The following is a 13,552-nucleotide window of genomic DNA, read 5'->3' on the forward strand; positions in this document are numbered from 1 at the left end:
ATTTTTTTTTGAAGCTACGACTGTGGGTGAGGGCAAGTAAAATCTTAAGAGAAAAATGGTTTTTATTAGCTCAAACGATAGCGTAAAGCTCTGCAATTTTAACGGTAAATCTGTTATTTTGATAATGCGATAAGTGGTTGTGTCAGACTGTATATGGTATTGGATCAAGGACTAATATAAATCACTGTAATAAAGTACTGTAATCATTAGTTGATCGAAGCTGATTCAATTGATTGATCTGATCTGTGTCGCCCTCCAACGGCGCGCCTGCGCGCCGCCTTATCAGCGCTGTCGCTATTGCTTTTTGCATCAGGTACGCGGCTGAGTATCAGCCTCGCCTAGGGTAGGCCTTGGCGATCAGCCTTGATTGGCTGGGATCATAGAATCCGGGTGCTCGCGAGCACCCGGATTCTATCACTTATCCGACAGGTTGTAAAGTTATTGAGAAAAGAAGGTAGAAAGAGAGATTTTGCATAGAACCGCGCTAGTCCCATAAGAGGTTTTTGGATTCAGCGCTAGTCCAAGAAGAGGCTTTTTAGCTTTACAAGTACTAGTCCTAATTAGGTAATTTGCTCTAATCCTAGGCAAAGATTATTCGAGACCACGCGATAAGCAGGGGTCGGCATTAGTGGGCTTGGCCAATACACTGGCGGTATAATTGGTATCTTTTGCTGATAGTTATAGGCGTACCATACAATGTTGAACTAAGCATTATGTTCCATGTGAGCGTAACTATTCCTAGACAAGGTTTCGAGAAACTGAAACCAACGAAGGAATTCGCGAAGTGCATAGATGGCCGCAGCAAATCTGTTGCTAAGACATCTGCGATCGCTTGTGGGGTCGATCTGCATAACTACTATGTACCTCTGGTCTTGGCGTCAGCAGTTTGGCATAGAAAGCCATCAATAATTAACCGATTATGGATTTTCAAATTTGAGATAGAATCACTTAACGTACGTAAGAACTAGCTACACACAGTCTCACTCAATTTCAGCTTCTAGTTCCTGTAAGGAAGCGACCTTTGATCTTACCCTAATCCTTTTCGCTCAGCAATCAATTTGCCAAGATAGTACTAGTTTCTGTCAGCGATGCAATAGGCTGGTTTTCATTCAGAAGCGCCTCGACTAATGAATATATGCATGACATCCATGTATTTCAACCTGTTCTAGTCAAATATTGTGGCACGATACGTGATCGAGCTCAAAAGATCAGAGGGTGACCCGCAATGGGAGTAGATATAATCAAGCTGAAAGGTAATCGCTGTGAAGGGATTGATTGAAGAAGGTATGTATCTACCTACGAAAGAAGATTGTAATATATACTGAGCAGGCCCGTATCTCGCGTTGGAGGACAACTAGACAATACGCGCGAAGCGGAAGCTGCAAGTCAATCCCATAATATACGCTTAGTCAAATGTCTTCCTGTTTATGCTTACGAGTTGCGGCGCAATGTCTCAAAAGTATACAAAGACATCGACTAGACCAATATTGCGCTTATACAATAATTTAATATTTCGATACTAAAGGCAACGACATCCCAACTTCACCAATACACAGACCATCGCACTATCTGCCCCAAACTATACTTAGCTATATAGGAACTTTGCGTACATACCATTGGTCTCCCCTGCTCGTAATTCAATATCGCCTATAGAACACACAAAAATGGCACGCCCTACAAAACTCAATGAACTACAGTTCTCGTTAGGAACTGAGCTGATCAAAGCATCTCTCTGTAACTCAAAAAAAATAATGAGGGCGTGTATTGGAAACAAGGTCCTCAAAAAAAGTTCAGAATGGCTTGAAACAGTTAGAATTGTATTGACCATCTCTGTGGAACTTAACCATATGAGAGCTGCAAAAGTACTAGCTAAGTACCTGGATGGCAAGTTATGGAGGGTAAACCTCTTAATAGGCTGCATATTGCGCAAGAAATGGCTTCAGGCTAAACACTTACTAAGCGACGATCGAATGAAGAAAAAGATAAAGAAAGATATTCAAAAGTACGAGTTCTTTGATATGCTCAAGACTGCAACAATGACAGAACCCAGTTACGAATGGGACCAGAAACGTACCATCGAAGAGTTAATATCACTTGGCAATGAATTCAACTACTCTGCCTATACATACTCTCGCTCGTATGAACTGGATGATGCTGAAGAAGAAGAGGAAGTTGAAGACGCATTGATTTTTACCGTAAAAGCTGGCTCGCTCGAGATGGTAGAATGTCTGCTCAATGCAGGCGTCAAACCTAGAGATGAACATTTTGACGCCGTAGATGAACTAAAAACACGCGCAGAGACCATTGAGACATTGATGGAAAGAGGTATATCAAACAAGCGAAAGAGAGACGACCTAGAGGACCGGGCGATAAACAAAGTCATACGATATCAGCGGTCTAATTGTGAGAGTGATTATAACTAAAGTGGTTATTTACGTCCCTATTCAGCGAAGAACTTGGTGGACCGAGTCTTGTTGGTTCTTTTTTGCCTAACTACCCCAACTTCTGTAAATGTGCAAAATGAGTATCAGTTGGTTGTAATGAAAGCCATTTCTTGAACGCTTTCCGGGTACCACTCTGCCATCCACTACTTGTTAGTAAGACATTTATACGCGAGATACAGTAGGCTAGAATTACTGTATGTATATGTATACACGCCATGTTACATACGGTCGCTGAAAGCACTTCTACGCAAGAACCAGTAAGCAGTTTAGAGGATCGCAGCTGAAGCGCTGCGCAGCAATCATCCTACAGACTAACTAGCTACTCAGCCACTGAGACCGCGAATTCCGGGATTTTCACTGTGCAGAGCAAGAAACACGAGGAAAACTCCCAGTGTGGCAAGGGCAAAAATTAGTATACGTCCCACCACGAATCACGGGTCTGCATTAGTGCATTAATACCTAGTTAGTAGTTATCTTTAGTGTCAGCATAGTCCCCAAAATCGAATACTTTAATAGTATACTGCGACGCATCTTGTTAAAAAGATCCACAAGAACAATCGGCCGATTTGTCAATTGACCAGAAATCTTGTATTTCTTTAGGTGCCAGACAAGTTTCGAACTATACACAACAGGTAGGATACGTTGAATATGTATATCAATCAAGTTAAATGTTAATATTTCAGCATTAGCGTTTATGCACGGCTGCACTTTCTCATTTCAAGATACGAGTGAGGCAAGCGCCGGGGTATCAGTACAGCGCGTCAAGGTTTCACAGCTCTTACTGAAATGTAGCGTCGATCTCCCCAATTCAACCACGTGTCCGCGCCAGCCATTACATTGATAAAACGGTCTTGTATCCCAAACAGTTTGAATATCTGATAAGGCACGTAGCATAACAAACCAAAGAGTCTCCACATAGGCAGCACCTCATCAGTCAGGTCTTCGAGGGAAAAGTCTTTGAATCCTGCCGTTTTCACGAGCTCTTCGTAAGCACCCTCTGGAAGTGTGTTTTGACAGTGAGAAAGTCGCAACACATCATGCAGTTTTCCCGAATCACGACTGATATGAGCTTCGTGTAGAACCAGGACACCGCCTGTCTTGAGGAGTCGCTTGAAATTGTTGAGAACTCGGATCGGGTCATCCGCATGGACAAAAGTCTCCATGGTGTAAATTCCATCAAACGATGCATCGGGAAACTGGCTTAGGTTATGGTAGTTGGCATAGTCGACTTTGATCCTGTCCTGTAGGCCGTATTTCTCAATATTCTTCTTTGCATCAGCGATGTGGTGCGGCGTAATGTCGATAGCCTGTACATCGAGGCCGCGTCTCGCCATGGTCATAGCGACGTATCCCGAGCCGGCACCAGCATCGAGGACTCTTTTACCTGGCTTTAGGCCCAACCTCCTGTACAATTTATTCTCCATAGCTCGCTGAGCTTTGGATATGGGAAAAGGTGACAGCTGTCCTTTCGCATACAATCCACAATGCCTTACATTACCGAGGAGGAGCCAGTATCCGAGACGTGATTCAAGTGAGCTATAGTAGGCTTCAACGGACGGTTCAGGACCGTCGGTGCTCGCGACCAGACCTGCAATGGGGTGATTAGGAGCTGTGGACTGAAGCAATGAACAATGGAGACATACCAATCAATATGGAAGCCAGCAAGAAAAGAAATGCACCCACGTATCGACGACGGAAAGTGCGACCCTCGTAACGCTTCGTATTAGGCGGCATTTTGAGAAGCCTTGGTGTTTTTGTAATAACAGATACATGTGGGTGTTCCTCACGCTGTTATAATGATAGGGAAAAGACTAATAGAAAGTACCAGAAGCAAAAGCCATATTACTAACTGAGAGGAAAGTCACCCAAATATTTCTTATAGATGACAAAGAGGGGCTGAATACGCTGACTTCTCATGGCGAATTTTGCTGATCCATCTATGACGGAGAAATTTTCTCATCACCACCTAGGCTATTATCTGGGATATTAGAGTGAGGGCAAAACTACTATACCTAGAGCGTCGCCTAGCATTCCCAAAAGCAAAATCAATTGAGAGACGTTTGAAGCATAAAAGATGGCCGTTATCCACTTTACTCGCACGACGTATAAGAGTGCCACTGAACCCTTTATGATAAAGGGGCAGAGCGTTTCGCCCGAGGGCCACATTAAGATACTAGGCGTGCTCATGGAAGACAGGCTCAAGTAAAAGCACGTTGTGTATAGAACTTGTTATGTGCGGAATATAACCTAGTAACCTCCCCTGCGTACCGAAAGACCCCTGCGTCGCGATAAGAACAACAGGTACTTCGACTTTGCTTCAGCTTTGTTCCTGCTCTATACCCTATCTATAGTCAATAACCTTGCAACGATACATATAGGCAATTCTACTCAAGTATTCGGTTCTGGAATGCCCCCGATTCCAAAACTAAACTCTATTAGGCTTAGCGTTAGGTCTCTGCAGTATCATGGGAGAGCTTGGTATGTAAGAGCCAGAATTACGCTAGAAATTCTGCTGCTACATGACCCTGGATGCTTACACTCTTAATTACGCTTACAGCCAGTAAGTAGAATGAAGGGGCAATGGTTATCAGTGATTAGGTCAAATAACCTTTGCCGAACGAAGGATGTGACCCGAAACGCTGCGCCGCAATCCTTCTAACCACGCCCCACTTACGTTACGTGCTTAGCGATCACTATTCCTTGGCGCTACCGAGGAGCTGAGCAGACTGCAGCACAGCCCATCGGTAAGCAATTTGAAGGATGCCGCTTGAGATGCCGCACCACAATTCTTCAAACCGTGCCGCAATCACGTGACGTACTTAGTGATCAGTACGTCTTAACGTCGGTCCCTGGGTAGCGGGACACCCTGCGTGACGGGACGTCACAGACACTCCCCAACACAAGAAACGCAACGACAGGTCAGAAGAAAAGATATTCTCGGGATAGTAGCCTTGAGCTATGATATCTATTCTCTTCTAATATCTTTTAGAAACGAGTTGTACTTACCGTGCAATACGACAGTTTGCTATAAGCCTGTTGTTCGATTGCTGCTTGCAAGAGGAGCAAACATCAATCCTCGTGACAGATCCCCGCTAAAAGCAGCAGCAAGTGAAGGTCATGAGGACGTAGTTAAGTTACTGCTTGATAAAGGTGCTAACATAGAAGCAAAAGAGGAAGACGGCAATGCTCTCATTTTTGCTTCAGCCAGAGGTCATGAGAAGGTAGTGAAGATTTTACTTGACAGTGGTGCCAACATAAACGCAGAAGTCGGATACTATGGCAACGCACTTTGCGCAGCTTCAGCCGAAGGCTGTGAGGAAGTAGTAAAGCTGTTACTTGACAGGGGTGCCGACATAAACGCAAAAGCCGGAAGCTATAGCAGCATACTTTCTCTAGCTTTAGCCTACGATTGTCATAAGATAGTAGATCTACTACGCAAGCGTGGCGCACAAGACTGCAGGCAAGTAGCAAAGCGGCCATCAGATGTCTTCTCTTATTATTTCTCTTCTTCGGACGCTTTATCATCTTCTTCGTATTGCTCTTGTTCAATCTCGGTACTCTGTCCTTCCTCTCCTTATCCTTCTAATTAGTCCGTCTTAAATTCCACCAGTCATACTATAAGAACAAACGCTATAAGATATAATTATGCATAAATGGACCCACACAGCTACCCGAACTAACCCACCTACTCTGGCACTACAAGCCTTAGTGGCCTATTATCCTATTCATTCTAAGCTTTAAGAATAAGCTTCCTACTAACAAAAGCGCGAGCCATAAAAACAATAAGTAACTACAAAGGTTTGATGTCTGTGGTATAACTGTAAGGACAGATGGGTAGTGGTAAAACGCGCTATCCGACCATGATTCCCTCTCGACCATAATTCCCTCTCGACCATAATTCCGTTTGGCATACTGTGTAGGGATTGAGGATAGGATAGGGACTCCCTTTCTTCGTATAATAATGTGAGGACTAGCGCGGTTCTACGCAAAAACTAACTTTTCTACCTTCTTTTCTTACTAACTTAACAACGGCTTATCGCATTTAAATAAGAGTTGCACCGTTGAAATCACAGCGTTTAACTCTATCATTTGAGCTAAAAAAAAAGATTAATTTTTTTCCTTAAGGTTGCGCTTACCCTCACCCACATTCGTAGCTTCAATATTATCGCATTTGAATAAGAGATACACCGTTGAAATCGTAGAACTTTGCTCTATCGTTTAAGTTAAAAAAATTAATTTTTCTGTCTCAAGATTTTGCTAAGCCTCACCCACATTATAAGCGCGCACACTCGCAAGCACAGCCCTAACACTGTCCATCGAACCCATAATGTACGACTGCGGGGAATTCCCAAATTCAACAATCTTTTTCTGCACATCATTCAGCTGATCCTCCTGCTGCTGCTTATCCAAGCAGCCTAAACCATAATAGGAATCTTCGCGAGACATCTGGGTGGCTTCCACCATGTCACGTAGGACTGTCGACCATTCCTGGCTGGTAAGAAGAGTGGGGGATGCGACTACAATGTACCACAAATCAACATGGTCCCCATGCCTTAACACCATAGACGTGTTCACCCCATACACCGCACTGCCAACAGGAGCAACCGCAGTGAAAACATCCAACTCCAACAAAGTCTGACGAGGAGGATAGGCATCAGCCAAATCGCGAAGAAGCATCCATACAAAAGATGCTTTCTGCACAGCAGCACCCTGCTCCATATTCTGTGGGTTTGCGTATACTACTGCATCGTTAACACTCCGCCCATAGGCAAATGAACAGTAACAAAACACTACCTTACAGGAATAACCGCAGCCGCATAAAAAGATAACCTGTTCTCGTAACTACTCAACAACTCCGTCCGGGAATAGACACCAAAATATTCGCAGAATAGTCTGCACCCTCGTGCTACAACACAGCCGTGGGAAGGAGAGTCCTCCCGCCCTATATACTCCATCTGGCACACTTACTATTAGCCTCAGCCACCCCCTTACCACCTACATGCCGACCAATTAGATACAAGGTATCAGCTTTAGCCACCCCTGTAACACTCTTGCCTCTTTCGCGGGATGGTGTTACCATCTTGGGCAACACTTACGTGCAGGGACCAATAAGCAGCTCGGAAGATTGCAACCTAAGACGCTGCGCCGCAATCTCTCCATGTGAGTCACGTGATCTGATCTGAACATAATCAAGTAAGACTAGTTACAAGTCGAGATACCAAGCAAGCACATACTAGTTAGCCACCGCTGATAACAACAAAGTTCATCACTACTCTCTATAAGCGTAAGCTGGTCAGACGAAATGTTCAACTGCTGTGTGATGACCCTGAAATCCTAGTACTCCTGATTACGCTTACAGCCAGTAAGCAAGACTCTTATTCAACGCTCCTGGAATTCTGCTGAACCCTAACGCTAAGCCTAACAGAGTTTAGTTTTGTTTTGGGGGGGGGGGGGAGGGGGGGGCATTCCAGAACGTAATTAGGGCGCCTACAAACGCCCGCAATGGTGCTACAATCCTCTGCTACCTCGACGATTTTTACACTATTGTCTACGTGCCGCCTGCGACTGGGCTCCAATGCGCGCATGTCTCCTTTACGTGCGATATTTAGGCACTTGCTATATGGCCGAAAGCACGCAAGCTGGACATTACTAGCTCCACAACATACTATACAAAGAGCGTCTTGAGTTATACTTTACGCAATAAGATGTACCTTCTTCAGGCACGGGGGTGACTATATATGCGGCTGGAGCGAATCAATCACTTCCCCTCGAAGTACGCGTGCGACTACTGCGCTGTGATATGCTTCAAGCTCGCTTTCTTTGCTTTGCCATACATTATCCTTCACATCGAACATCATGCGCCTACAAACACCTGGCGCCCAGTCATGTATAGTGTCGCAGAGAGTCGAGAGACTGAGGAACTCTAGGCAAAGGCATTGCCCAATTTCTGTAAGAGTCGGCTCCCACGTATTCCGATAGTCTCCCAGTCGTACAAGAGACGTGGGTACAAGTGTGAGACAGCGAAGCGTATCCTTGTGCGCAAGTAGAAAACCCATCAATGTCTTCCGATCGGTCGCTATCTCGAGTTCAACGCTGCAGATCTGATTCCAACGCGAGTGAAGACTAAGATGTGAAAGTAGCATCATGGAGCCTCGCGCCTGTTCTCTCTTGGCTCCCATACGTTGGACGAAGATAGCCATCAACAAGTCTTCCGAATGCTAGGCTTAATTTTTGGAGTTTGGTAGCACTAATGAGAGAGCAAAGGACGAGCTTCGCTGCGGTCTCCATGCAGCCTGTCATTTCGTCATTATCAGACACACTGCAATCGAGACAAGTCAGATCAGAGAACGCGCACGCCATCGCTTGCAGCCGCCTATAGAGCAGCTTGATCTCGTCAGATTCTACAAGGCCAGTACGGGCGTCTGCGTCTGCTTCTGGCGAAGTCGCATGAATGGATCGACAGAGACGTGTTATCTTATGACTGCCGCTGAGCCTTAGAAGTTTCAAGCGCGCTGGTGTTGCGAAGGCTGGGCCGCCAATATACATGCTCATCTTCTGTAGCCTCTGGCCTTTTCCTCTAAAGTATGCGAGCCTTTCGAGCACGATCGACAATTGTAGGGCATCAATGTCTCCGTCTTCATCGTTATTCGTAAACCCAGCAATATAGTCGGGATGGAAATAAAGGTCTCGCCATCGAAGAGCCCATGTGTCGGTATCAAGAAACCTAGGCTCGTGCTCAAAGGCCCTTAAATTCGGCAGTGTCTTGAGGGCCTTGGAAAATTGAGTAACTGATACATTTCCTGCTTCTGCGTTTGCGATAGACTGAGCGTCTTTGTTTTGCAGCTCGCGGTCTGCATTGTATGCTTCGTAGAGCGCATTTTTCTCTTCTTTGGACAATCTGGCCCACTCTTCGTATGGCATGAGCTGACTACGTAGTTCTTCATCTTCGTAGTAAGTAGTATAACAGGTCTTCCATGGAATGTAATCTGGAGTGCCTGGCTGGTGTATGCCCTTCACCCAGGCGTCGAAGTCCGCAAACTTCCGGTATCCACGAATTCTGCGGAGCGCGATGGTCTTGACAAAACAGTTGAGCACAGAGTTCTGGGAAATATTATACAGGGACTCGCAGCCGTGCTCGCAGAGCTCAAAGTTAATCTCCTCAAAAAGTAGAGGCGTTGCAAGCCCGCTTAGGCTTCTGCAGGTCTGCCTGACCTGCTTCCATTCCCACACATCGGCGTATTCTAAAACTGAGATTAATAGCTCCGTTGGAAGATCAAGAAGTGACATTGCGCTGCTGTGTGTTGTATATGGTAAGAGCGTGAACTAGCACTTGGTAAGTAAAAGTGCGGGGTGTTGGTCTGTGCGCGCACCAAGACTAAATTTACAAAGGTTCCGTTCGGTGTCCGTGAGTCAACCGTACTCAGGGTTGACTTAGGGTAAGCATTGTTAAGAGCAAGGCCCTTGGGTAGAAGTGATACAAGACTTCAGGCGTCAAGAATTCTAGAGGTTGGTTTTTGCGGACGAAGCAACAGTGTTTTATGAACAAAGATTTCTCAAGTAACTTATAACTATATTGTACTTGTACTCGTAACTTAGATTGAACACATCGAGCTATAAAGGTTCGATGCCTATTGCTATATACTAAGGAGTGTGGCTTGCTCAATGTTGAGCACTGTTTTGCTCAATACTGAGTACTTGTGATTGGCTACTGTGCTATCTACTGATTGGTCGAAAGTGCTCACCACCGAGCACTGTGGGTTCTGCTCATTACTGAGCGCCTGCTTATTATTGAGCAGTCACGTGATTGTGGCACGGTAGGAAGGATTGCGGCACAGCGTTTTAGGTTAAATTTTTCAAACTGCTGACAGCTGCTGGGATGTAATCGCTGTGATTACTTTGTAAGTCCTTTTTAGATGGGTGTGTTCATGGATCGTAACAAGCATAGTTATTCCTAAACCCAACTGGCAGCGCAACCCCAAGTTACAGTAATTAGTGATTACGGCTTCACCTCTGGAGGCAGCTGCGCAACGATTTTGAATAGCCCCACCTTCTGTACATAGCTTAGCGCGAGCAGTCAGCTGCAGAGCAATGAACATGATTGGCCAATCTTCAGTCTCATAATAATGGAACTTTTAGAATGCTGCTTGCAGGGGTGAAACCGCAATCGCTAATCACTGTAGCACGGGCCATATCCACGAACACTAACTCTCTCCCTTATTTTATCTCAAAGCTCACGCTACATAGGTCGCATGATAATAAAATATAGTGCATTGAACGCGTACAAGCTTCCTATATATAAATTGAAAGTTGCATTTATTTTGAATATAATTCGGACGGTATTCTACTGCGAACTGGTGAGTGGATGAGCAGGGGTAAAACGCGCTATCCGACCATAGTTCACTTTGGACCATAATTCCGTTTGGCATATTGTGTAGGGATTGAGGATAGGGGTGAAGCTGCAATTGCTAAAGACAGTATCGAAGTAGTTACAAGTGAGACATGAACATAGTAATCAACGTCAGAGTAAGCATGGATCTATTTTAATACGGTCATTATTTTTATCTACGAAATGTTCTATAACTAACTAGACAATATACGCTTTCCTTTTTTGCATTATACCCGATTATGCACTTGTGCCTTCCGCTTTGCGCACATGGCTTAGTTTTCATCTAACACAGGATATGCACCCACCTGGCATGCGCTTGTCTAGAAAAACTTGGACTCCGTATATATTATGCATTAATTGTTTGGAATTTCTGAAAGACTAACCTATAACATTGCTGACAAGAACTAGAGCTCTAGTACTATTTGGGCAAGATGACCACCAAGCGAGAGAGGCTTCGCGTCGGATCGAAGGTCGCCTGCTTACAGAAATCGGAAGCTGCAAGTGCAATAGAGTGTAAATTTTACTTAGTTTTAGTGTCTCTACAAAGATATGTTACTAGTCACCTAACTAAATACGTTATCAGTTAAGTTACATCTCATAGATGGCTTTTAGATAGGCTTACGTTGTTGCGCTGCTGCTTATAACTAGACTGCTTACTCATACTAGACTTCATGGCAAGATGCTTACATAAAGATGAGTTGTCATGCTGTGGTCTTGCTATGTTGAGGCCAATATATTTGCCGGGCTCCCTTCTGCTATACAGGCTGTGGAATTGGGACTTCCAGTGCGTGTGTCATGGTCTAGGCTTTCCCATGACAAATTCCGCTACTGTCCTACTCTTTGCGCCTTGAGCTTTTTCCTCTTGCTTCCCTATCATTCTCATACAGTGCTTAGTTCTTATCTTAAGAACTTTGATCTGAACTTTCTCCACAATCTGCTTCTTACTGTCACTAACTCAACAGCATTAACGAGTTAGATGTGAATGTCGCACCCTACCATTACTACCTCGTCCCTTACTTCATTGTGACGACTGTTGTCAGTCTATCGTACGCTCAAAGTATTTTTTAAGGTGAAGCTGCGATTATCTGAAATTACAGAGGAGCCCGGTCATGTAATATCGTGGAAAGCCTATTCTGGTAATAAGTGTGGGTATTTCACTGCTTTCTCATAGCATTTCCTCTTACAACAGCATAACCCAAGATACTACCCCTTCAGCGATGGGGAGAGAAAATAACACAGCAGGTTCAAAGGTAAACATTCACCTTTGTGAACAAGCACTCCCTTCACATACCTAAAGTGTAAATCTTATAGATTTATCTAAAATACACGTAAAAAACTCTTGTATAGTCGGCTAACATAGTTTTCTACAATAGCCTAAAAGCTCTAGACATAAAACTGGACCCAATGGAAGAAAGGTGCTACACCCAAAGCTAGCCAACAAAAACGTGAAACCACAAAACCATCCTGCATCAGGTTTGCCTATCAAGGAACTTAGTAGCAACACCCTACAGTCTACAATCATGAAAGATATTGGACAAAATCCGGGAGCCACGAGTGATACTACTGCTGAAATTGATACAACATATGCCGTTAAAGTTGACAACAAAAATAGAAAAAAACACGCAAACACCAATCGTCACACCTCCATTTGTCCACCTTCTTTAGATTTCGATAACGTAACCGATGATACCCGTATTTCTGTTCCTAAGGAAACGGAGGAGACAAAGACACAACTAAGAAAAGCGCGAGAATTCTTTAAAGAAAACCACCAAGAACACGATTCTGAGGACGAGAAAAGAGATGTCTCCATGAACTTTGGGGATAGCGATGACATTTTTAAATATTTCCGTTCTATAGAAAGACTATTAAAACCAGATCCTCTCTACATGGACAAGCAATCTAAGATTACCTGGAAATACCGATTTATTGTAATAGACTGGATCATGGGAGTGCATCAGAACTTCAAATTTTCACCTGAGACTCTTTTTCTTGCTGTCAATCTTCTCGATAGATTCCTTGCATCCAGAGAGATCCGAATAGAGAACTTGCAGCTCGCTGGTATCACTGCTTTCCTAATTGCATCAAAATATGAAGAAAGCTTAAATGAACGAATCTTAGATGAGTGTTTAGATATGACCGAAAACGCTTACACTCGTGAAAATTTCATGGAAGCAGAAAAGTCTATGTTAAAAACACTCGACTACAACCTCGGATGGCCTGGCCCTTTGAGCTTCCTGCGACGCATAAACAAAGCGGATGATTACGACGACGAGATACGTAACATGGCTAAGTACTTTCTGGAGGTAGCAACTCTAGACAAACAGTTTGCGGACTGTATTCCTAGCTTTCTTTCTGCAGGTGCATACTATCTTGCACGTGATATACTCAAAAAGGGTGGATGGGTATGTTTACGTACAATTAATACTTTTTAGGAGACTAACTAATTAAATCTAGTCACAACTGCACATTTATTACTCTGAATACACAGCGAGCCAGCTACAAAGTCTAGCAAACGCTATTTGTGACAGCTGCTATAAGCTTGGGAAGAGAAAAGTGACACCCAATGTTCTGATAAAGTACGCGGACAAGAGTCTTCTCCGAGTTTCTGAAACAGTAAAGGAGGAGTTAAAAAGATTGAGAGAGCTAAAATTGAGATCTGAGGAGACAGTAGGGGAGAGAGGATAAAAAAGATACTTTCTTTATATAGTTAATAATAACTAGT

The 13,552-nt window shown here is 44.1% G+C and overlaps 5 protein-coding genes across 5 annotated transcripts; 3 read left to right on the plus strand and 2 right to left on the minus strand.

Moving 5' to 3' along the window:
* Nucleotides 1–1,664: 1,664 nt before the first annotated feature.
* On the plus strand, nt 1,665–2,423 carry PSV08DRAFT_375512 (uncharacterized protein; the record flags this gene model as incomplete). Its single annotated transcript, XM_014221649.1, has 1 exon — nt 1,665–2,423. The coding sequence occupies one exon, from the start codon at nt 1,665–1,667 to the stop codon at nt 2,421–2,423; it is 759 nt and encodes a 252-aa protein (XP_014077124.1).
* Nucleotides 2,424–3,205: 782 nt separating this feature from the next.
* PSV08DRAFT_375513 (S-adenosyl-L-methionine-dependent methyltransferase) lies at nt 3,206–4,404 on the minus strand (the record flags this gene model as incomplete). The annotated part of the gene is made up of 3 exons (XM_014221648.2): nt 3,206–4,032; nt 4,088–4,188; nt 4,355–4,404. The coding sequence occupies 3 exons, from the start codon at nt 4,402–4,404 to the stop codon at nt 3,206–3,208; spliced, it is 978 nt and encodes a 325-aa protein (XP_014077123.2).
* A 505-nt stretch (nt 4,405–4,909) lies between these two features.
* Nucleotides 4,910–6,034, plus strand: PSV08DRAFT_252954 (ankyrin repeat-containing domain protein; the record flags this gene model as incomplete). Its single annotated transcript, XM_014221647.2, has 4 exons — nt 4,910–4,922; nt 5,002–5,004; nt 5,132–5,188; nt 5,466–6,034. The coding sequence occupies 4 exons, from the start codon at nt 4,910–4,912 to the stop codon at nt 6,032–6,034; spliced, it is 642 nt and encodes a 213-aa protein (XP_014077122.2).
* A 667-nt stretch (nt 6,035–6,701) lies between these two features.
* Nucleotides 6,702–9,731, minus strand: PSV08DRAFT_192128 (uncharacterized protein; the record flags this gene model as incomplete). The annotated part of the gene is made up of 3 exons (XM_066091988.1): nt 6,702–7,183; nt 8,311–8,567; nt 8,626–9,731. The coding sequence occupies 3 exons, from the start codon at nt 9,729–9,731 to the stop codon at nt 6,702–6,704; spliced, it is 1,845 nt and encodes a 614-aa protein (XP_065947891.1).
* Nucleotides 9,732–12,638: 2,907 nt separating this feature from the next.
* Nucleotides 12,639–13,515, plus strand: PSV08DRAFT_192140 (cyclin-like protein; the record flags this gene model as incomplete). The annotated part of the gene is made up of 2 exons (XM_014221645.2): nt 12,639–13,232; nt 13,285–13,515. 2 exons carry the CDS (start codon nt 12,639–12,641, stop codon nt 13,513–13,515), a joined length of 825 nt encoding a protein of 274 aa, XP_014077120.2.
* Nucleotides 13,516–13,552: the final 37 nt, after the last annotated feature.

Source organism: Bipolaris maydis (assembly GCF_028858645.1).
Source record: "Bipolaris maydis strain C4 unplaced genomic scaffold PSV08scaffold_24, whole genome shotgun sequence".
Lineage (NCBI taxonomy): Eukaryota > Fungi > Ascomycota > Dothideomycetes > Pleosporales > Pleosporaceae > Bipolaris > Bipolaris maydis.